We start from the raw sequence: 22,518 nt of genomic DNA, 5'->3' as shown, positions 1-22,518 counted from the left end.
TACAATTTTTTACAGGCGTATTAAATTTTCCGTGCTTCTTTATAGCACGTGTTAAAATACAAACTAAACGCGGTTGGTAATTGACTCAATGAGCAATGATTTATTATACAGCTCGTCCCTCTCGCACGTCGCTCGACTTCAATTTCGTAAATTCGACTATGAGGTTCGATGGTTACAAAAATGCAGTTTTTACGAGTACAGCACTCATTATTAGACTTCACTACAGAGTAGTCAGTATTATAATATAGTATTTTTGGACGGCAATAAATAACATATGTTTAATATTGTCGAATTTTGGAAGGTGCAAGTTTGAGGCAGATACTAATGTAAACAAACACTCTGGCCACAAAAAATGAATGCGAAGCTATCACCATAACGGGTTTTCTTTGAAGAACCGTATTGATAGTCACTTCGATCCATTTAGTTGTTAACTATTCATAGGTATTTCGAAGTGCGGCTCGTTGTAATAAAAATTAACTTTTACTTGACAGACAATGCTTTAAATAAAAATGAATATTTGAAACTGTTAAAATAAAATTTATTCAAAAATGCAAATAATATGGTAACACTAAGTAGCTTCAAATTTTATTAGGAAAATAATCCAAAGCACATATTATTGGTTTTGTAAGTGTGCACGAATGGCGAGAGCGAATAAAAGGACGAATAAGTGACGAGTACTAAAGGATGTAAAAGAATGAGGAAAATGGGAATATAAAAGCGCATAAGCCGCTGGAAATCGGATATTAATTAAAAGAGCACGAGCGTGAGAGGGAGATTTTTAACTGTGAAGCCTGTATTCAATCGTTTGAATGCATCACTCTTTACTTTTCTTTAACACAAAGAGCTCCAATAGTACAGGAATATTTATTATACAATTGCCCAAAAGTTTTACATCCACTTCTAGAATCCCCAGATATACATGTAAATCCCATAGAAAGTCCATTGGATGAATTAAACGAAAAAAAAGAGAAAAACACGAATAAATTCAAAAGTTGAATTACAAACAATACTGAAAAAAGTGGTGTTCGGAATATTCGCAACAAATTTTTTAATATGTCAAAACGATTATATGAAGTTATTGAAGAAATAGCGTTGTCAACAAAATAATCCTTATATAATGTGCCACGTAATTTTTATATAATTCTTACAACTTTTACATACACAATAAATTGTTATTGTTCATATAGAAAATTCTGTTAGTATTTTACGCCGAAATATAAATTTACTTAAAAAAGGGCCATTTATTTAGTAATCAATAAAAACATAAATTGTTTTCAATAATGAATTGTTGTTTCATTACCATTAATTCACTAAAAAATATTGGTTTGTATAATCTTAATAAGATTTTCAATTAAATATTTATCAATTAATTCTTATACTAGGTTACATCAGTAAAGGATTTTGATATCTAAATTGTCAAATACTTTTTGTTTACTCTTTGAATTTGATTCATTAGCATCCCACATACATTTTCAACTATTTCTCTGTCCTTAGAATAAACCAACAATTTTAATATTTAAATATTGTGATTCATAAATTATGTTGCGTGTCTGCGCTAGCATGAATTCTGCTATCCTGTTAAAATGTCACTATTTTCTGAGCAAACGTGGTTATAAAATTTCTTTATATTTTTGAGTATTCCTACTTGCTTAGAATATTGGTTTTTAAATGCACTGAAAATTTTAGCACCATTTCATTATCTGCAAAATTATACATTAGATGATATTTCTTTCTTCGTTTGAATATCGTGCAAGTAAGAATTAAAATTATTTGGTCCATCTAAAATGAATATGTATTTTCGTATCACAGATGATCTAGAAAATCATTACTATAAATTGCGATTATATTTTTCTAAACGCGCAATTTTGATGCAGATAATGTCTCAAAACTGGGAATTTTTATTGTGAAGATGAATAATGAAAAGCATCGAGGACCTTTAGAATCATATTGCCTTGTTTATTTTTAAAAAGGACGATGATATAACTTTCGCATACTTCGAATATAGATATCATTAAAAACAAGGAATACATACTTGTAAATTCAATGTACAATGAAAAAAATTATTCGACGTTTCAACAATTAAGGGCCGTCAATGTTAAGTAGAGAATTTATAAAAGCTTAATCGACAACTACTTCAGAGTCTTGAAAACTCAATTATCTGCAGTTAATTAATCGCAAAGTAATAGTGATTGATTATTAAAAGCAATATATATCACATTTAATTACTAAGTAAGTAAACTTATGCAAACAACAAACAGAATTTTCCATAAAAATTGTAATAATTCATTATAAACGTAAAAATTTCGGAATTTCACATTGTTTCTCTTGTATTATTAAGTGATACTGCAGAGGGGAAAAATAGTATTTCTCATAATATGTTATATATAAATAATAGGAATAGAATAAATTTAAGTTTGTTTTGCTGCACGAAAATATTATCCAAATTAATTTAACTTCACTTCTGTTTTAGCGACGGAGAAGAAATTCGAGCTTGTGTATAGGAGGAAGGTCATAGATGATAAAGATGGAGTGGAAATATCGTGTATAGCTGAAGGACTATATCCAGAACCGACACTTGATATCTCCATCGAGTAAGTATTGTAAAAGCTATAGTAAATTTCACACGTTTAGATTTTAATAAGTACAGATTTTTCCTGTTATTTAATAATTTATGCAATTTATATATTCAATGCATCACGATTATTGTTTCTTGTCTTCTGACAAATAGCAACGAAATATTTTTAAAAATTCGTTATGTTCTATGAATTCTATGTATAGCGAAAAGTTACTTAATTTTCAACGTCTATAATATTTTTATGAAAAATAGTGTTGTCATAGTCCCCATATTAAAAAAAAATATACTGATCGAATTGAGTAACCTCCTCCTTTTTCGAAGTCGGTTAAAAAGAAAAGGAGGTGTTTCGGAGTGGCTGTAGAGTATTCTCTCCGTAAATGTTACAACTGCCGGTCTCGATTGTAACATTTATGGAATAGGCACTACATTCTTTGTAGTGAGCCGAACATAAAAAAAGACAGCAACACAGAAGACAAAGAGGGACTGAGATTCGGCAAACATGAAAGTCTCGTGCGTGTTCTGTCTTTTACATTCAAAAATCAAAATTCTTTATTTTTGATTTTTCGTGAATGAAACTTTGATTATCGTATTCGTCTCGTTTTTTCTGACTAAAATGGTACCAAACACGGTATAATTAAAATCATAATTACTTGTATAGCAAGCCGTTAGGAAGAATCCGTATCTCTGCCGTAAATGTAAAGTTTGTCGTAAGTGTTCGGCCGCAAACCGAGACCTTTGCCGCGACTAAGGTCTTCGACGCGTAGACCACCGTGAATAGCTTATACGTCGAAATACAGATCACTGAGGACCCTTTTGTCTATTAAGTCGTATTCGAACCAGTCTTAGCATGTGCTTGCCATAAATCTGCTAACAGCTATACCTTTCTTTTTTGAACAGTTTTAACAAACAAAAGCATAGAGTTTTTCTTAACTGTTACTTTCGGAAACGCGAGGGTGTTCAGGCGTTTTTTCTACATCAAAAAGATACAGTCGAACGTTGAATCTTGTGCGGGTCGGATCGAGAGTCAAGAAATTCCGCGTAACGTAAAAAAGAATAACCATTGCAGGGTGGTTCGCAGATCAATCATAACACTATTCGAGCGGGACCCTGCACTCCTCGAATAGGCCATTTGTAGGGTGGTAAAGATCATACATTACACACTGTTCGAGTGGGACCCTACACTCCTAGAACAGGCCATTTGTAGAGTGGTAAAGATCATACATCGCAACATTATTCGAGTGGGACTCTACACTCCTCGAATAGATCATCGTGAATAATCTTACGCAACGTGGATTATAACACGAATCGAAACAACATTGAGCGAGACCCTGTGCTCCTCAAATCAAATCAAACAACATTGGGCGAGACCCTGTGCTCCTCAAATCAAATCAAACAACATTGAGCGAGAGCCTGTGCTCCTCAAACCAATCAATAATCATACTCAACAACATACATAACGTACATGGTGTGTTCCGAAAGTAATGAGAATGAAATTCCGACGCCGCTCCTGTTGGTCGGAAGGGAATGAGATCACGTGGGTTAGGTGCGGGGGAACCTAAGCTTTCCAACGAAACCGGTCCCAGAGCTCTCCGAGCTGTAAAAGGGACAGGACGTGAATTTTTGTGACCCCGTGTTTGGTGACCGTGTCACGGAAAAAGTGGCGTCGACGATCGGAACAATGTTACGCGATAATGCTTTTGAGCTAAACTAAACAAATCTCTTGAAGAGACAACTAAAATGATTCGTGAGGCTTATGGAGACTCTGTTCTGTCGTACTCACAAGTTTCGAAGTAGTTAAAAGCCTTTAACCCTTTGAGTTCTATGGACGCATATATGGGTTTGGCGAAAGTCATCCGCGTGGCCTAAGGCCGCATAAATGGGTTTTCTCTAAGTCATTGGCGTGGACTAAAGGCGCATATATGCGTTTGTCAATTTTTTCGATCAATATGCAGTCACTTTCGTGTAAAATTAATACAGGAATACTCGTTAGTAATTTGCTTTCATCAGAAATAGAATATAGTGATTTACTATCATCAGACAGTTAATCAGAAGAATCAATCGATGAAAGAAGAACAAATAGAAAACGGCCCAGGAAAGCGAAGAAGTATTCCGGGCCCAGCGATGGTCAACGCTAGCCGCGCTCCGTCCCTACGGACCGTTTCGGCCAGAAGTATGCAGAGCTCAAAGGGTTAAGGAAGGGCGAGAAGAGGTTCACAACGATTAACGCTCTCGACGGCCATCAACCAGCAAAACAGTCCGTCAAACAGTCCATAAAGAATTTCTTCCTGAAAAACAGATAGTTAACACCGCCTACTACGTGGATGTGCTGGAAAGACTGCGAAAAAGGGTCGTCAGGACGAGAAAACACATCTCCGCTACGTGGATAGCGCTTCACGACAACGCGCTGCGAGTACGTGAGTTTCTGACCCAAAACAAGGTGTTAACGCTTCTCCAACACCCCTATAGTCCTGACCTGGCACCGGCAGACCTTTTTTTGTTCCCCCGGATCAAGACACCCTTGAAAGGAACGCGTTTCTCGTCGATACAAGACATCCAAGCGGTCGCGACCGAGGCTCTAAAAGCGGTTCCGGAAAACGCATCTCAGGACGCGTACCGTTCATGGCAGGGTCGTTGGCAAAAATGTATAGAAGCCCAAGGGCAGTACTTTGAAGAATTTTGAGTATTTGTAAGAATTGGTTCAATAAATTCCTTTAAAAAAAATCATTCTCATTACTTTCGGAACACATCATGTATAAATACTCATTCACATTTTCACCGTGCAATCATTAACAAATACATATTTTGCAAAGGGTTTTTTATGTCGCAAGTTTTTTATTCGAGCCAATAAATTATCATGATTTTTCAGGCTCAATTCTGTCTAAATAATTTTTATTTACCCTCCTCCTCAATCAAATTCATCCATTCTTCTGAAACACGAAATCTCTCCATGTTGGAAAGATTTCGACAATACAGTCAGTGTGAAACCTGTGAGGTTGGTTTTTACAATAGGTTGGTATAAGTGGTGTATAAATGAGGTTGGTAAGAGTGTAGAGTGAGTGAAATTGGTGAGAGATATTTTTTGGGTTGGCTGAAGTGGAAAAGAAAAAGGATGAACCGGTGTGTGAAAGATGTCCGCGGAGTATATCGTTTGTAAGCATTAAACTTTAAAATTCAAATTATGTTTATTAAATATATATAAATATAAATATGCATATAAAGTCGTCAACAACATTATTTCCCCCACAAAACCCAGAAACTTTTATGGCTTGTTACATAAGTAATTACGATCGTAATTATATCGTGATTAATGTCATTTTAATCAGAAAAAACGAAACAAATACGATAATTAAAGTTTCATTCATGAAAAACCAAAAATAAAGAATTTTGATTTTTGAATGTAAAAGACAGAACACGCACGAGTCTTTCATGTTTGCCGAACCTCAGTCCCTCTTTGTCTTCCGTGTTGCTATCGGTTTCTATGTTTGGCTCACTACAAAGAATGTAATAGCTATTCCATAAATGTTATAATCGAGACCGGCAGTTGTAACATTTACGGAGAGAATACTATATGTGTAATAACCATGAAACGTGAAAGCTTTCTGTTAAATAACGAGAAAACTAATACTTCTTATAGTTATTATATAACAATAAAAACTTCTCTTATTCAGTATATATTCTGTTACAGTAATAGCGATGCGGTTGTAGAAAAATATGATTCATAAAAACGTCTAAACGATAAAAGAAACATATGTCTTATTGTAACTCCATAAACCTTCTATAGGAAATAGGCGGTGAAATGAAATAATAATGCTGAACTATGTTTTAAAAGAAACTTTAATTTAAATTGTGAAACTCAGAAAAGCACGTCTTTACTGATCGAGGAGAACATTAAGAATAAGAAAAGTCGTCGAAGGAAAAATCTGTCACGAGTCTATAGACCCTATGGGTCCTATAGTGAAAAACAAACATCGGCATCCTCTTGAGTCGAAGTGACAGTTTACGACCCGATGATTTTTGTATAAGGAAACACTTAGTTTTTGTTGAATAAATCTAACACCTTCCAATGATAACAATAAAAACCGCGAATCTCGTTGCACTGTTATTTGTAATAATAATCTCGAAACGTGCAAACTGCAAATAGCTGTAAAACACAGATTTTATACACTTGTCGCGGTCGGTATATTGACAAGCTTGAATATATATGTACATATTAATGTCTATTTTCACTGTAATGTATATGTATATGTATATGTATATGTATATGTATATGTATATGTATATGTATATGTATATGTATATGTATATGTATATGTATATGTATATGTATATGTATATGTATATGTATATGTATATGTATATGTATATGTATATGTATATTATGTACATATGTATATTATTACTTCTGCATACAAATCTTAGAGTTTCTATTTAAAGTTGAAAATAAATTAACGAGTTCGAAATAAATGTTACGAGTTCAATAATACGTGATATTAAGATTTAATAACTCAGTATATGTGCAATCTAAACTAGCACATAAATAAATAACATTTTGCTAAAATATAAGTTTTTAAAATCCCTTATGTGGACAATTATCTGGATATATTAAAAAACACTTTTAAAAGCTTTTGTAATATTTTGTGTAAGTGTATCTACAACGTTAGTTCTTAATTGCTAACCAAATGTACTCAATTCGGATTTGAAGCTTATTTTCTTGGTTCATCCTAAAGTAGTTTAAAAGCAGATACACGAAACGTAATAATGCATATGATAACGACATAGTATTACTGAAATAATATTAATACACAAAGACCGCGTGTTCAGTTGATACATCGTATGATATTTTGGTTTTCACGTGACGAAGATAATATTGCAAATATCATTTCCATTTCAGGGGTGTTCCAGACAAGACGCCAGGGAAGTCCGATCTTGCGCATCAAGTTTGGTCTGGACTGTACGATATCTTATCACGAAGGGTCATACTGGATGAAGATTTACCAGGAGCAGCGATTGTCAAATGTGTGCTCGGTATACCAGCGGCAAACTACAGTGTTTCTCATGAAACTGTCTATTATCCCGGTTAGTTGTCCTTTGACTGCAAATTTTTCACGTTTGACCTTTCCCGTAGTATAAAACGAATAAATGTAGCGATTCACTGCTTTCTACTCGAGAACAGAAAATATAATTTTTATTGCATGAATTATTAATATTTTATTTCTTTGCAATCAATGTCAATCCTTTAACTAGTTCCCGTTGTTCCCGTTGTTCATTCATTCAATTCATTCTGTTGTTTTAAAGTAAGAAAAGTCGAAACAGACTAAATGCTTATTTTGGGCTAATTATTCTGCCATTCCATTTCAGAGCATAACAGATTTTTACGTTGATTTTGAGAATATAACTGTTATGCTGCATGATACGTTATGCCTTACAATGTAGCAAATATGAAATTATTATAAACAACGATTTCGTGTTCGAGGCGAATATATTAAAAAGTTACAATCAGCTTCAAAATAGACGACTAAAATTTTGAGATTTTTATGACATAATTTATAGTCTACATTTAGTAAATATGGTCCAGTATCTCTGTGGTATGTTGGCTGTTAAGCGGTTCGCAACATCAGAGATTCTGTTTTTCCGTTACCTGTCCGTATTTTTACAAATTAACCGTCTGGTTACTATCACCGATAAAGTATATGTGCAGATATTTCACTTAATGGACTCTTGTGCTTCACGTAATATCATACCGACCTGGAAAATGGAAACTGGTTCGAGCGTTTTTAATGTTCATGGTAGTTAGCATAGAATTATTTATTTTTCATCCTTTTCTTTTTTCTCTAAAAATAATAAGCGTTTAAACTCTAAATTTTAGAGCGTTTGGAAACGCTATGAGTGGTATGGAAATTTGCAATTAGTCTCTATGTAAATACATTAAGCAATAGTGGAAACTAGTTTGATTTACGTATCGTACTTCAATATTTAAAAACAAATAAATTCAATAAATTACGGAAACAAGTATTTAAAAATGTGATGTATCAACATTTCGATAGATTACAGATACGTGCTTAACTATAAGCGATATAGAAATATATGCAAAATATAAAATTATTGTAGTTTATATAAGATAGATATAGCAATTTATGGTTCAACAAACAATAGTATAAAATTTATACTATAAATAAACAAGTTGCAACAATTATATTAATTATGAAAGTAATTAATTTGAACAGTTAAACGATGTCGCGGCTGCGAATTAAATTATTTAATAATAATATAAAACTAAAGAAGATATAACCTGTTACGTGCGATGGTACATTTGAGGTTAGGATTTCGAAAGTTTATTTATGATCGGTCCGTTAGGCAGCCGTTTTTGAGCTAAAATATTTCGGGTTTTTCCAGTTCTTAATTTTATTCTATGTTCTTGCCATAAATTTAGAGTTAATTTTCGCTTCATCCTCAACGGCCACTTCTCGATCATAAACACGGTTTTTTTCTGAAGGGTACTTTAGAAATGGTCACGTACGGACCTAACGGTAACTTATGGTCGCCAAATGTACCTAGAAGAAAAAATCGCGGCATTGCCGGACGATCGTGGTCCTCCCGCCAACTTTCCGGATTTCCCATCCTTCGTAGATGAAGATGCTCCAAAGGAGTTATGAAGGGTGGTCCCAATCGTCAAGGAAGCACGTTGATTGGAATTTTGAAAAAAATGTAAAATTCAATCAGCGTACGATCTCCGTCTCCGCCGCGTCGTCTTCGTAGGAATCAAGACGACAACGAACTAACACATTCAAATCAAACGTCGAAATAGAAAAATCAAATCAATCGTTTGGACAGTGATCAAACAAGCGTTTTCAACAGTAAAATCCATCGTGCGGGACTTAGAAAAAATAGAAATCGAACTCTCTCCTGAGACAGCCACCAGCAAGCCATCGTTCGGACTTATTGTTAGTGACACTTGTATTATTTTACGTTACTCGCAATCGTTCAAACGAAAAGAACTGGCAACGTGCGGCCAACCCTTGAACCAGTTGCATTTCAATTAATTTTGAAACCAACGCGCCGTAAATAGACAACGAGTCTAAATGATAGGTTGAGCTTTACGCTCTCAGCCGAGGAATTTAATTCGCGTTTCTAATCGCAACAGGCGGTCGTTCATCGCGAAACTGTCATGAAACATAACCCAAATAGTTAATCGCAAATGAGTAATCTTCCAATTTACAGCGAAATTTTTATCACCTTATTTTCGACAGGAAATAAAAAATGTTTAAGGTCTTGTTGAGATCAGTAAAATGCGAATATTAGTACTAATTAGCATTCACAAATATTTGTTGTGATACAAACAAATAACCATTAACGTGCTTGGACGTTGACTAAGGAATAATAATTTATGTTTTTAGATATTCTTATTCGAAGGGAACCAAATCATTTCATAAAAACTTAATTGTACAATTTCTTTACAAATATCTAAATCATATTAATAAGTTTTGGCGGTTAAGCTAGATAAGATAGGGAACTAGGAAGGAGAGGCAGAACGTTTCGTCCGGGTCCTGCTAGTGGACTCATCAGTAAGGCGTTCTAGCAGGCCCTTGCCTTAACCGCGGGAATGTAAGGAAGGGATGGACAGGAACTATATATATGAATAGGAAGGCTCTTTGAGTACTAGTGAGAAAGTCTAGGTCTCGATCTTATGCGCTGTCTAGTGGCGATGAGCGTGGGAGTGAAACCGCCACAAAATAAACAAATAAGAAAATAATTGTATATAACTACGAAATTTCATTCTCTTGTCTCATCAAAGAGGTGTGTGTACACTGAATCTTGTTACTGATTGCACTTATGATTGCATTACTCGCTATTGTAGCAGGAAGTTTTTCAAAATTACCAAGTTCTAATTGCTCTCGAGAGTTTTCTATTTACAAATAAGTAGAGAGAATATGATCAATTTAGCAGTGTCACTGGAGATTTCAAGAATAACGAAAGTTATATAAATATTATAAAAACTCTGTTATCAATTGCCCATGTGAAATTAGGGGGGGTTTAAGTCATCATTTTGCCGGTTTCGAATTTGTTAAGGAATGGCAAGCTTTCAAATTTCGCAATTTTTGCCCATTTTGGCGAAAATAGGGTTCATTTAGGAATTTCTTTCTCAGAAACTACTTAACCGATTTAGGTAAATTTTTTTTTGTTTTATTCATGAAAAATTGGACTACTTTAAAATATTTTTTTTAACTTTGTCAATTTGTTATAAAATGCCGCAAAATTTAAACAAATTCCTTTTTTGCGTTTTTCTCAATGAGGGGCGTAAAGGGCTAAAATTAAAAAAAAATATGGTCATATTTTTTGAAGCTTCCCCTTTAAAATGAGCCCTTCAGAACGATGGAACCTCGAAAATTGACGTCTCTACAAGCTGGAAAAGGACGCGGGGTACCCCCGTTTCAGGTAGGTGACTGGCGCGCTCAGCTATTATGATCGGTTATTTTACATCACTGGCCTCAAAATTATGCAAGAAGACTTTGTACATGATTAAATGACCCTGTTAATATCTTGAAAAGTATATTAGTAACCGCTCTTGGTCAATGACACATTTTTTAATTGTAATTTCATTTATAGATATTAGTTCCTACATTTATTATTTAAGTTCTACAAGAAACGTATTAATGCTCGATGGAAACGACAAGAAAAGGGCTGTTTTCTTCAATCGGGATGGGATAAGGGGAATTATGATCAAAAGTATGGAGTGCACCATTGTGTGGGGTGGACTTAAGAATTGTAGCAGAAAAATGTAATGACAACTATTTCATTACACTAAACACTGTGCTATTATTATCGTACGGGCAAGTTTTACATAGCATTTGCTTATTTGATAATAGCATAAAGCTTTGAAAACTTCTATTGGCTATTATTCATAATGCCGTAAAAAAGCGAGTTTGTAAACAATCAGCCTGTTTAATATATTCACTTTAATATATTGTGCCCATTCAAATAAAACTTTTGGGTTGAGAATTTGATTTTCTAGCGATCTTTGTAAGCTAGCGTACATTGCAAAACTTTTAATGCTCCCTTCAGTAGGTACCATAGCATAGGCCCCCTATCATGAGTTGTACGAGAATGCCATTTTGCGAAAACACCGAAATCGCTTAAATGATTAGTTGAATTAATAAAACTCTTTTTGCTTTTATATTACATAGCTGTCTCGTCATATAAATGAAATTGAATCGACTTCATTCGCGTGTGGAAGCCATGGATCTAAGAACCTATAAACGGAGCCCACGACGCGGGAATTACCAAATTAGCGGCAGATGGGCTCTATCTTTATAGCATATGCGGCGATCGAGTCTTTCCGTCGCATACTCTATGAATCTAGATAAACCATAGTTACATTCTATATGCACTAACACCTACTTCGTGGCTTGCTGACGAGTTATATGTATAGAAAAAAAATAGCTACACAAGCTTTGCCTATGTTCGACTGTCCAAAGGTTGACATGTTCAAGAAAATCTTTTAATTTTGCGCCGCCTCCGAAAAGGTTGAAATGTATTTAATATACTACCTAACGAGTAAATAGGTTTCATTCATATCTGTGACGTAATTGTATGATCGAATAAAATAGAAATTATTTTATACTTTTTAGTGCATTTCGAAGTTGGTGTATTTTTTTTCTTAAAATTATTTTACTATTTTCAAACCGATAACCAAACAAATAGTTCACGCTTATATCACTTTAGGATTAAATCTAACATAACTATAAGTGTATCATTGGCCAAGAGTGAGTACTAATATACATTACTAGGTATGAACATTTAGTCGTATACGAAGTCTTGTCGTATTGTTTTGAGACCGGTGGTATAAAAAAACCGATCATAATAGCGAACCACACGACTCACTTACCTGAAACGAAGGTACCCCGGGTCCTTTTCCAGCTTGTAGAAGCGTCAATTTTTGAGGCTCCATCGTTCTGAAGAGCTCATTTTAAATGGGAAGCTTCAAAGAATATAACCGTATGTTTTATAAATTTTAACCTTTTACGTCCCTCATTGAGAAAAACGCAAAAAAAGAATTTGTTTAAATTTTCCGATATTTTATAACAAATTGACGGAATTAGAAAAAATATTTTAAAATAGCTCAATCATTCATGAATAAAACAAAAAAGAATTTAGCTCAATCGGTTGAGTGGTTTCTGAGAAAAATATTCCTAAGTGGACCCTACTTTTGCCAAAATGGGCAAAAATTGCAAACTGAAGGCTTGCCATTCATTAACGAATTCGAAACCGGCAAAATGATGACTTAAACACCCCCTAATTTCACATGGACTACAACATATTTCGATTAGAGTAAAATCGGAGATGGTGACTTCCAAAAGTGATCAATTTAGCGTGGAATGACCCCTCTGTGTAATTCGTGTAAATCTGTCGCGCGATATTTTGGGGAAACTATTTCTTTCTTCCGGTCAACGAATAAATCATTCCCTACCCGTGCCACAGCAATTCACGTTATTCTTTTTTAACGGAGCTATTTTTACGCACGCTAAATCGTGGCGCTTTCCCGTGTTTCCGCTTCGTAACGGACTTCCGGCACTCGGTCCTGACCGGATTAATTTTTCGCATAGAATGGTGATAAAATGAAACAGAAGGTAATGAAACATACGTGCACAGTATTCTCAACAATAAATCTGTTATGTCATAGAAATGAGATAAATGGTACAATATTGTGTTTCTGAAGATGCTTTATTTCATTTTTATTGATATAATACTTTGAAAGTAATGCAATCTTTTAGACTAAAATTATATTTCCGTAAATTCTTTCCGAAGAAAAAAAAGCATTCCATGTCTGTTTATAGAAATTTAACTTACACAACTTTTACTTCAACTCGTAATCGTTTGTAGGTCCACAACGATCGCGTATTTACTCTTTAAGAAATTAACCAGGCAAGATACAACGTCAGATATTTAAAAAATGAATAATTTCATGCATATATAGGAGTTTATTTTTCTGTTTAAACTGCATCTCTTTGTTATCTACTGTTAGTCTAAAAGGTTGAACAATATCTTCATGAAATGCATCGTAATATATAAAAATGTTGTCTATCGCCTTGAACAACTTTTTATTTGAATGTGAGAAAGAAATTATGAAATAAATAATAGATAAATCACAAATCGAGTGTACCAAACATAATTTTTGTAAATATTTCTATCAACAATTCAGGACAAAAATGTCAGTATTAGAAAATACTATGCATTTGGATAAATAGTTTTTATATAATAAACTTTTTTCTGTCTTTAAAGATTTCGGCGAAATAAAAACAAAAAAGAGGTGCAAAGTAATTTTTCACTCCCTTACATTTAGTCCTACAACACGTTGTAATCAGGACATCGTTTTCTATGTCGCTTTTCTTTGTCTTTTAAATTTCTGAATGAATAGTTTTATTTTGAATGTAAGAAAATCGTTTCATGAAATTTTAAACGTAGATATCTTTATACTGTGACTAGAAATTATTTAGAAAGTCTTTATCCTGTCAAGAAGAAGAGAAAGTTCATGCACTTTTAATGTTATATCAAAAGATTTAAGTTCAATCACAAGACCCATTTCTAAAATGGCATTCAGAGATCAATTCAAATAATGAGATCATATTCGATTAAAGAGAGCTAAGTACTTCGCGGTGAAACTTGCAATAGTATGGTTTTCTAATTCAACAGCTTTCGGTGAGATGGTATAGAAGCCCTAAATTAAACAGGTTAAATTGCTAGTGCTGTTAAATAGCTCACCTTGTCTATTATCATCCAAATGACTTCGCTTGAACTAAATATTCCGAGTTTGAGCAATGTGAAAAGCCATCGCAAGAAAGAGATGGGAATAGAAGGATTAAAGAAACACATCGCGAAGTCTAGACTGAAACATAACCCATGGCACGATAATTTTATAGGGAATTCTTCATTAGAAGTTTCTTTTATATGTTTGCCAATTTGCGACGCTCGATTCGATGATTCCGCGCGTGACAAGCACTATGATTTACTTTAATGACTCATTGTCAGTAGATACACATATTATTGATATGTACTACTGATGAATTCTATGTAACAGGCAAACTCCGGTTGAATAACAGTTAATCTTATAGTGTCTTTCGATTTAATCATACATTTAAGATTTTCGGGTAACAAATAGCTCAAATGTGCAAAATTCATATTGTTAATTTTATAGCATAACTAACTTTTATAACACAGGTTACGTACAGCTGCATAGGTATTTAAATAGACGCTGATATTTTCTAGGAATCTCAATTTTATTCCCGTATAAAAAGCATATATTTATACTATTTTAATTCACTACCGCGATTTTTATTTATCCTGAATTATGCCTAAGCTGATTGCAAAATTTTGAGATGAAAAAATCGAATAAATTATCGTATATTTGATTTTGAATAATTTCATTAAAACCTTGATGAAAAATTATATTTAAAATTAAATTTTAATAAACGGTTAATCATTAACATGTATGAATGCTTTGTAAATACGAATTTGTTCAACAGATTCAATATTCTTTTTAGTACATTCAAGTTTAGAAAATAATATAATGTGCAAAGTGTCATAACATCTGAAAAAAATAATATCTAATGATCGAGGAAGATGCATAAAAAAATAGATGGAAAATTCAGTGAAATAAAAAAGGCAGGAAATTTAGCCAAATTTAGGAGAAGACGGAATGTAGAGCAGTTACCTTCGCAGGAAAAAGATATTTCGAATATTCACCTTAACAACATACATGTATATAGTTGAAAGTCATTTAGATCTGTTGATATTGCCGTATTCCCAGCAATTATTAAATTTAATATGATAATTATGATAGTAATGATGTTTGCAAATAATGCAAATGCACATTTTTTTCATGAAATTGTATATTTCTTCATTAGTACCAACAGCTATAGAAAATTCTGCATACAAAATGTTAAGACACAATCTTCATAAGATTAACAACATTCAAGATTTTACATAAAATGGCATTTAAGTATAGTGTTGAAAAGATAAAAAATTCGTAAAATTTTTCAAATTCTTGTATGAAATACTTCGTGTTTTAATGTAATATATTATACAAAGCGTTAAATTTTTTATTATTAAACTATAATGAAAATAAGCCCTTTTTCATCCCAAATGTTAAGATTTAATGCAAATGAAAAAGAATATGGAACTCCAATTTTACAAATAGTTCACATTTTTCACATTTTACACTTTTTATATTTTTTATTCTTATACATATGTATATGTATACTATAATATTTTACTCTTTTATCAATAGTGTTTTGAGTTTCTTAATCAAATTCAATGTAAAATTCGGTGCATTTATGTGTAGACTCTGAATACATACACATAGTATATATGGAACATGATATAATAAAAGACTGAAGAAAAGAAATTAGCCCCAATATAGTTAATAATTTCATTTTTATAAATTACTATAAACCTCGAAATGATTGAGCCATAATATATAGAAAATATAAGACGGTACTTTAAATAAATAAAATAATTTTCAGAAAAAAAATACACCGACCTCGAAATCCACTAAAAAGTATAAAATAATTTCTATTTCCTAACGAAGTAATTTCTATTTCATTCAATCATATAATTACGTCACAGATATGAATGAAACCTATTTACTCGTTAGGTAGTATATTAAATACATTTTAACCTTTTCGGAGGCGGATTTTCTTGAACATGTTAACCTTTGGACAGCCGAACATAGGCAAAGCTTGTATAGCTATTTTTTTTTCTATACATATAACTCGACAGCACGCCGCGAAGTAGGTGTTACTGCGTATAGAATGTAACTATGGTCTATCTAGATTCATAGAGTATGCGACGGAAAGACTCGATCGCCGCATATGCTATAAAGATAGAGCCCATCTGCCGCAAATTTGGTAATTCCCGCGTCGTGGGCTCCGTTTATAGGTTCTTAGATCCATGGCTTCCACATGCGAACGAAGTCGATTCAATTTCATTTATATCAAAAACGTTGCGAAATGAAGATGCAGTTGTTACATTTACGTATATTACCAGATATATCTATAATGGTACGTATTCTTTCTCAGGATTTATTAATTTCCAATACGCCGTACCACAATCAACTGGTTATTGGCAGCAACGTTTACTGAGGAATTTTTAATTTTGCGCCGCCTCCGTAAAAGTTGAAATGTATTTAATATACTACCTAACGAGTAAATTTTTTTTTTTTTTTTATTAACCCCACTATTCATTACAATTTGTCTCATAGAGACATTAGGTAAATTGTTTGATCGAGTTGAGTGATTAAAGCACGTAGATGCACTTCCCATTGGAAGGCATCTGAGCAAGATTATATTGTAATTTGTTGTATCAGTAAGTCCTTGGGATGCTTCCTTTGTAGTCTTCTCGGCAGTTCCTCGGCATACAAGCCATTTGCCAGTGCGCTGGGATGACTCTCCAGTCTTAACTTGTATCGCTTAGATAGTCTTAACACTTCTTCTTTTACGGATATTACCTGTAGATCTTTGTGTATGTCTTCGTTACGCACATACCAAGGTGCGTTTACTATTGTTCTGAGAATGATAGATTGCATGGCTTCTAGTTTATTTATGTGAGTTTTGGCTGCTGTGCCCCATAGTTCGATTCCGTATGTCCAGATAGGTTTTATTATTGCTTTGTAAACTAAAAGTTTATTTTCTGCACTTAATTTAGAGTATCTGCTAGTGAGCCAGTACATATTCCTTCTTTTTATGCGAATGTGTTCAATTTTGCTTCTTATATGGTGTTTCCACGTTAATTTTGAATCCAAATGCATACCTAAATATTTTACAATTTCAGTTTGTTTTATTTAATCATTATGTAGTGTTACCGACGGAACAATGCTTTTCTTTAGGGTAAACGTTATATGGTTACATTTGTCAGCATTTACTTTTATTTTCCATTCACTTAACCATTGTTCAAGTTTTAGAAGATGTTGCTGAAGCATGTAAGATGCGATATTAGGGTCTTCGTGAACGGCTAGGATAGCTGTATCGTCTGCAAACGTAAATATTGCAGTTTCATCTGTAGTAGGTACGTCAGCAGTGTATAGCGTATAAAGTAGGGGCCCTAGTATGCTTCCCTGTGGAACCCCTGCCTCAATTTGATACGAGTTGGAACAAGAATCTTGAATTTTTACGAAAAATGTTCTATTTTCAAGGTATGACTTGATGAGCTCGTAGTACGGAGTCGGGAAATTTTGTTTAATTTTGTATAACAGGCCGACGTGCCACACCTTGTCAAATGCTTTTTCTATATCTAGGAAAAGCGCAGTGCAATATTTCTTTTGCTCAAGGGCGAGAGTGATTTTGTTTATAAGCCTATGGATTTGTTCAATCGTGGCATATTTATTTCTAAATCCAAATTGATGCGGAGGGATTAAGTTTTTTTCCGTAATTATCTTTTTTAATCTAACTAAAATTATTTTTTCTAATAGTTTTGACAATATGGGAAGCAATGAAATCGGTCTGTACGATGAAGGTAGATGGATATTCTTATTAGGTTTAGGTATCATGATAATTTGAGCCCTTTTCCAGATGGTAAGAAAATACCTAATTCGTAGCACAGCATTGAAGATAATGGTAATCAATCTTACCGCTTTTCTCTACCGCTTTCTCCACCTACTATATACTTATTTCCCATATCCTGAAAAAAGTTAGTGTACTGTTCAACTGTTATTTTATGTTTTGGAGGGCAATAGACAGCAGCTAATGTTATGTTTCCATGAGTAAGGTTAATAGTAACAGCAGCAGCTTGTATGTGTGCTTCAGTGACAATGCTATGTATAGAGTGTTTAATATCTTGTTTAATTATTATTGCTGCCCCACCGCGGGCGTTGCCGGATGGGTGTTTGGAATCATAAATATTATAATGGGGTATTTTAATATAATTTTTTACTGTAAGGTGAGTTTCTGCAATGAGCATTACGTCAATTTTATTTAGGTTTAGGAATACTTTTAACTCTTGTATTCTTTGTTGTAGCCCGTTAGCGTTCCAAATTGCTATTTTCATTTTATGTTATTGTTATTAAGCACGCGTGTAAGAAGCTCTATCATTGTATTAATTTGTTGTGATTGTTGACTTAGAAGTTTGGTTTGTTCGAGAAGCATGGTCGTTATAAGCTCGGTATTTCTAGATGATTGTAGTAATAAAAGTTTAATATCTGATATGTCGGACCCTGATTCCTGAGTTTGTGTACTGGGAATTACGTCTTTTTGTATTTCTTGTGTTCGTGTTGCTTGCGCGTAGGTCTTTGTGTATGTGCTATGTTGTCCTGAAGCGGTATAGTCAGTGACGGTTTGAATGGGAGGTTTTGAATTTTCAGTGGCAGTTCCAATTCTGAGTTTGGGGTGTAATTTTTGTTGCAACTGTTTCCTTACTATACATCCTTTATAATTAGCAGGATAATTTCCTTGGCAATTAGAGCATTTGACATTGTCTATTTTCCCTGTGAATGGACAGTCTGTAGTAAGGTGTTTACCCGCACATTTGACGCATGCTGGTATTCTGTTACAGTAATTTCTAGTATGACCATAACCTTGACAGCGAAAGCATTGAGGTATATCTCTTTTTGTTCTGGGAGGTTCAAAAGATATTACGGTGTTTAGTAATCTATCGATTTTGTAAATTTCTTTGTTATTATTTTTGGGTTCGAGTTCAATGAAGAAAAGTGGTAGCGGTTTTTTTGTGTCGTGTTGTACTATGTTATTTATTTGTCTTACCTGGTGGTTGAGTTCTTTTAATTCGGTAATGATTGAGTCCGTGTTTGCTTTAGGATGCATACCTCTTAATACTACTTTGTAGCTTCTGTCCTTCTTTAACTGATATGTGTGAAAATTCGCATTCTTCTCTTTCAAAGCTTTAACAATTTTACTATAGGTTTCAGTAGTGTTAGCTTGCACCTTGACGTAGTTATCTTTTTGTTGCTTTAATGTAAAATTTTTATCAGCTATATTTTTTAGAAGTTCCATAAGGGGTTCTATTATTAGGGCCTCAATATATATAGGTGGAGGTTTTGATTGGAGATTATTATTTCCTGGTGTACTATTTTCTGCAGACTCATCAATAGTTTCTTGTAAAATACTAAATTGATTTTGCGTAGGTACATTCGTTAACCATTTTTCGTTGTTAGATTCTTGCAGATCTATTGTCAGATAATTAGGTGGTTTGAGTTTTCGTTTTTTGTTCTTCGGGATGTAAGTTGGTGAGCTTTCTGACGGTGTATCCGTTTCCATTGGGGTAATTTTTGAATTATTGCTGTAACGATGATTGTTTATGGAGTAGTTTTCACCGAGTTTGGTGAATTTAAAGTGAAAATCACTCGATTTTGCTTCTGCCATTTGAAGTTAAACTTGCCAGTTGGCAAATTTAACGGTTATCACTCTTAAACTAAGAATAGCACAATAATACAATATTGACACACTGGTAATATGTATACACCTCACGTAAACACGTCTGATCACTCTGACGATTCATACGAGACTGACCTAACGAGTAAATAGGTTTCATTCATATCTGTTACGTAATTGTATATTTGAATGAAATAGAAATTACTTCATTAGGAAATAGAAATTATTTTATACTTTTTAGTGCATTTCGAAGTCGGTGTATTTTTTTTCTGAAAATTATTTTATTTCACGCTCTTTAGTGGAATGGGGAGAATTGTATAGGATACTGTGAGACAGTTCTTCCGGGCTTTTTTTGTCTGCGTAAGTGCCATGAGCATAATTAAGTAAAAGACAACATGGATATTCGTTTTTCAATTTCTTTTGCAACAATAATCCTTTGCAACTAAAAAATGAAAAATTTTTTGGTAATGGTACCAATGGAGAGTTAGACTCTACAAGATGCGAAAGGCTTTGTTCCGATCGGACCACCCTCCTAGGAAAAAACCGGCGAACATGCATAGAAAAAAAAATAAGGGATACTCTTTCAGGGACGAGTACAAACTAATTACATCATGATTGAGGGTTCTTCATCCATTTGTTCTTTGTTAACTTTCTTTGCAAAAATTTACTGCGCATGTGTATCTCTTACGGTTTAGGACTGCGCAAGGGTCAAAGTATCCGTAAAATAACATTTTTTCTAACAAATCAAATTGATGCATTTTTAGAACGATACGGAGACTGTACCAAGCAATAGAAATAATACACCAACCTCAACGTGAACTCATCTTGCTGTATAAGTCACGTGTCAGAGCGGTAAAGCTTAGTTAGTGTTTTGGTACAGAGCATTGTAATTGCCCTTTCTTGTCTTTCCCGTGCATAGCACGGGGCGTTCCACTAATATTAATAACAATAGTTTTTCGCTAATATCACAAAAACTAGAGTTTTCCGTCAATTATGCATAAGGAAAAACTCGTTCAGAATCATGCCACTAATAACATATTGGAAGGACAATAAAATCGTTCGAAGTTGGTTTCAAAAGTTAACAACAATTTTCGCTAATATCTCGAAAACAAAAGCTTTCCGTCAATTATGCAAGAGGAAAAAGTTGTCCAGAACCACGCCCCTAACAACATATTCGGAGGACATTAAAATCGTTCGAAGTTGATTTCGAAAGTTAATAACAATTTTTCGCTAATATCTCGAAAATGAAAGCTTTTCGCGAAATTTGTATATGAACAAAATTGTTCAGAATCATGTCCGTGATAAGATATTATAAAATAATTTTAAGAAAAAAAATACGCCGACTTCGAAATGCACTAAAAAGTATAAAATAATTTCTATTTCCTAATGAAGTAATTTGTATTTCATTCAATCATACAATTACGTAACAGATATGAATGAAACCTATTTACTCGTTAGGTAGTATATTAAATACATTTCAACCTTTTCGGAGGTGGCGCATAATTAAAAATACTTCAGTAAACGTTTAATTTTGCGCCGCCTCAACAAAAAAATATATACTGATCGAATTGAGTAACCTCTTCCTTTTTCGAAGTCGGTTAATTAATCAGTATAAAATGATTAGACATACTATGAATTATTCTTGATTCTCGTGATATACCATCCTAATGTACAGAAATATGTAAAACCTTGTTATGTACTTTTCATACATCATCTTGTTAAAATCTTCAAATGTAATAAATTCTTATCCGGATAACTCACTTATGTAACGTAAATGAATGATCATTCACTGATATTTGTAAATAATAAATATAGTATAATTTATTTTTGATGTGTACATAGAATATTCACAGCTATTTGAGAATTAATTAAATTAATAAAAGCTAGATGTGTGAGATGATAAAATTCACGTTATCTGGATAAGGATTACTAAATGACCCAGGTGTGATCCAGTGAAAGCTAATATCGCGATTAGCCGCCTATGTTTCTAACATTACTACTCAGTCCGTAAAAATATCTATGCTTACTACTTGATACACGCGATGTGGTATTTATTGTGCAGGAACGCCTACTACTACTACAACTGCTACAACGATGCTGGAACACAAAATGGAGATCCAAGAGCCAGACAACTCAGAGACTGGCAATGGTGGTGGTAAGGCTTGTTAATTTCTCCTCGTCTGTTCACGATATCACCACCATAGCCACTAGCGTTAATGAAAGTTGGAAGCTTCAGCAAGATTGATAGTGTTCTTCTTGCGTGCGGGATTTGGATTTCTTAATATCTGGCACCCTATACATCTATACACGCACATATAAATACATTCCACGTTAACTTTGTTTATGAACAGCTGACATCGCTTTAAAATCTCAAAAGCATGAGTTCTATTTGAAGAATGCGGCAACTAGCACGCATTATACCAGTTAGCTTAGAAAGGGATTCACGTATTATATGTATCGAACAAAACGAATCTACCCTTGAAATCAAACTTATTTACAATTCAGAAATTGACACTATCGGCAGATTTTGAGAACAGAGTCGTTATATTTTGATTTTGTTGAGACGTAGCA

General features: G+C 33.6%; 1 protein-coding gene across 10 annotated transcripts in view; it reads left to right on the top strand.

Annotated features, from left to right (window-relative positions):
* LOC100880577 (uncharacterized) overlaps positions 1 to 22,518 on the top strand; it is a 789,502-nt gene that overhangs the window by 496,056 nt on the left and 270,928 nt on the right. For 9 of the 10 annotated variants that reach the window (XM_076530101.1, XM_076530102.1, XM_076530100.1 and 6 more), the window contains 3 exons: positions 2,471 to 2,591; positions 7,467 to 7,651; positions 22,010 to 22,102. In XM_076530101.1, coding sequence (XP_076386216.1) covers positions 2,471 to 2,591; positions 7,467 to 7,651; positions 22,010 to 22,102 — 399 coding nt within the window. The remainder of the gene's footprint in view (positions 1 to 2,470; positions 2,592 to 7,466; positions 7,652 to 22,009; positions 22,103 to 22,518) is intronic. The other variant, XM_076530107.1, reaches the window with a different exon arrangement.

The sequence above is a fragment of the Megachile rotundata genome, chromosome 3 (assembly GCF_050947335.1).
Source record: "Megachile rotundata isolate GNS110a chromosome 3, iyMegRotu1, whole genome shotgun sequence".
NCBI lineage: Eukaryota > Metazoa > Arthropoda > Insecta > Hymenoptera > Megachilidae > Megachile > Megachile rotundata.
This window is presented reverse-complemented; position numbering and strand designations above follow the sequence as displayed.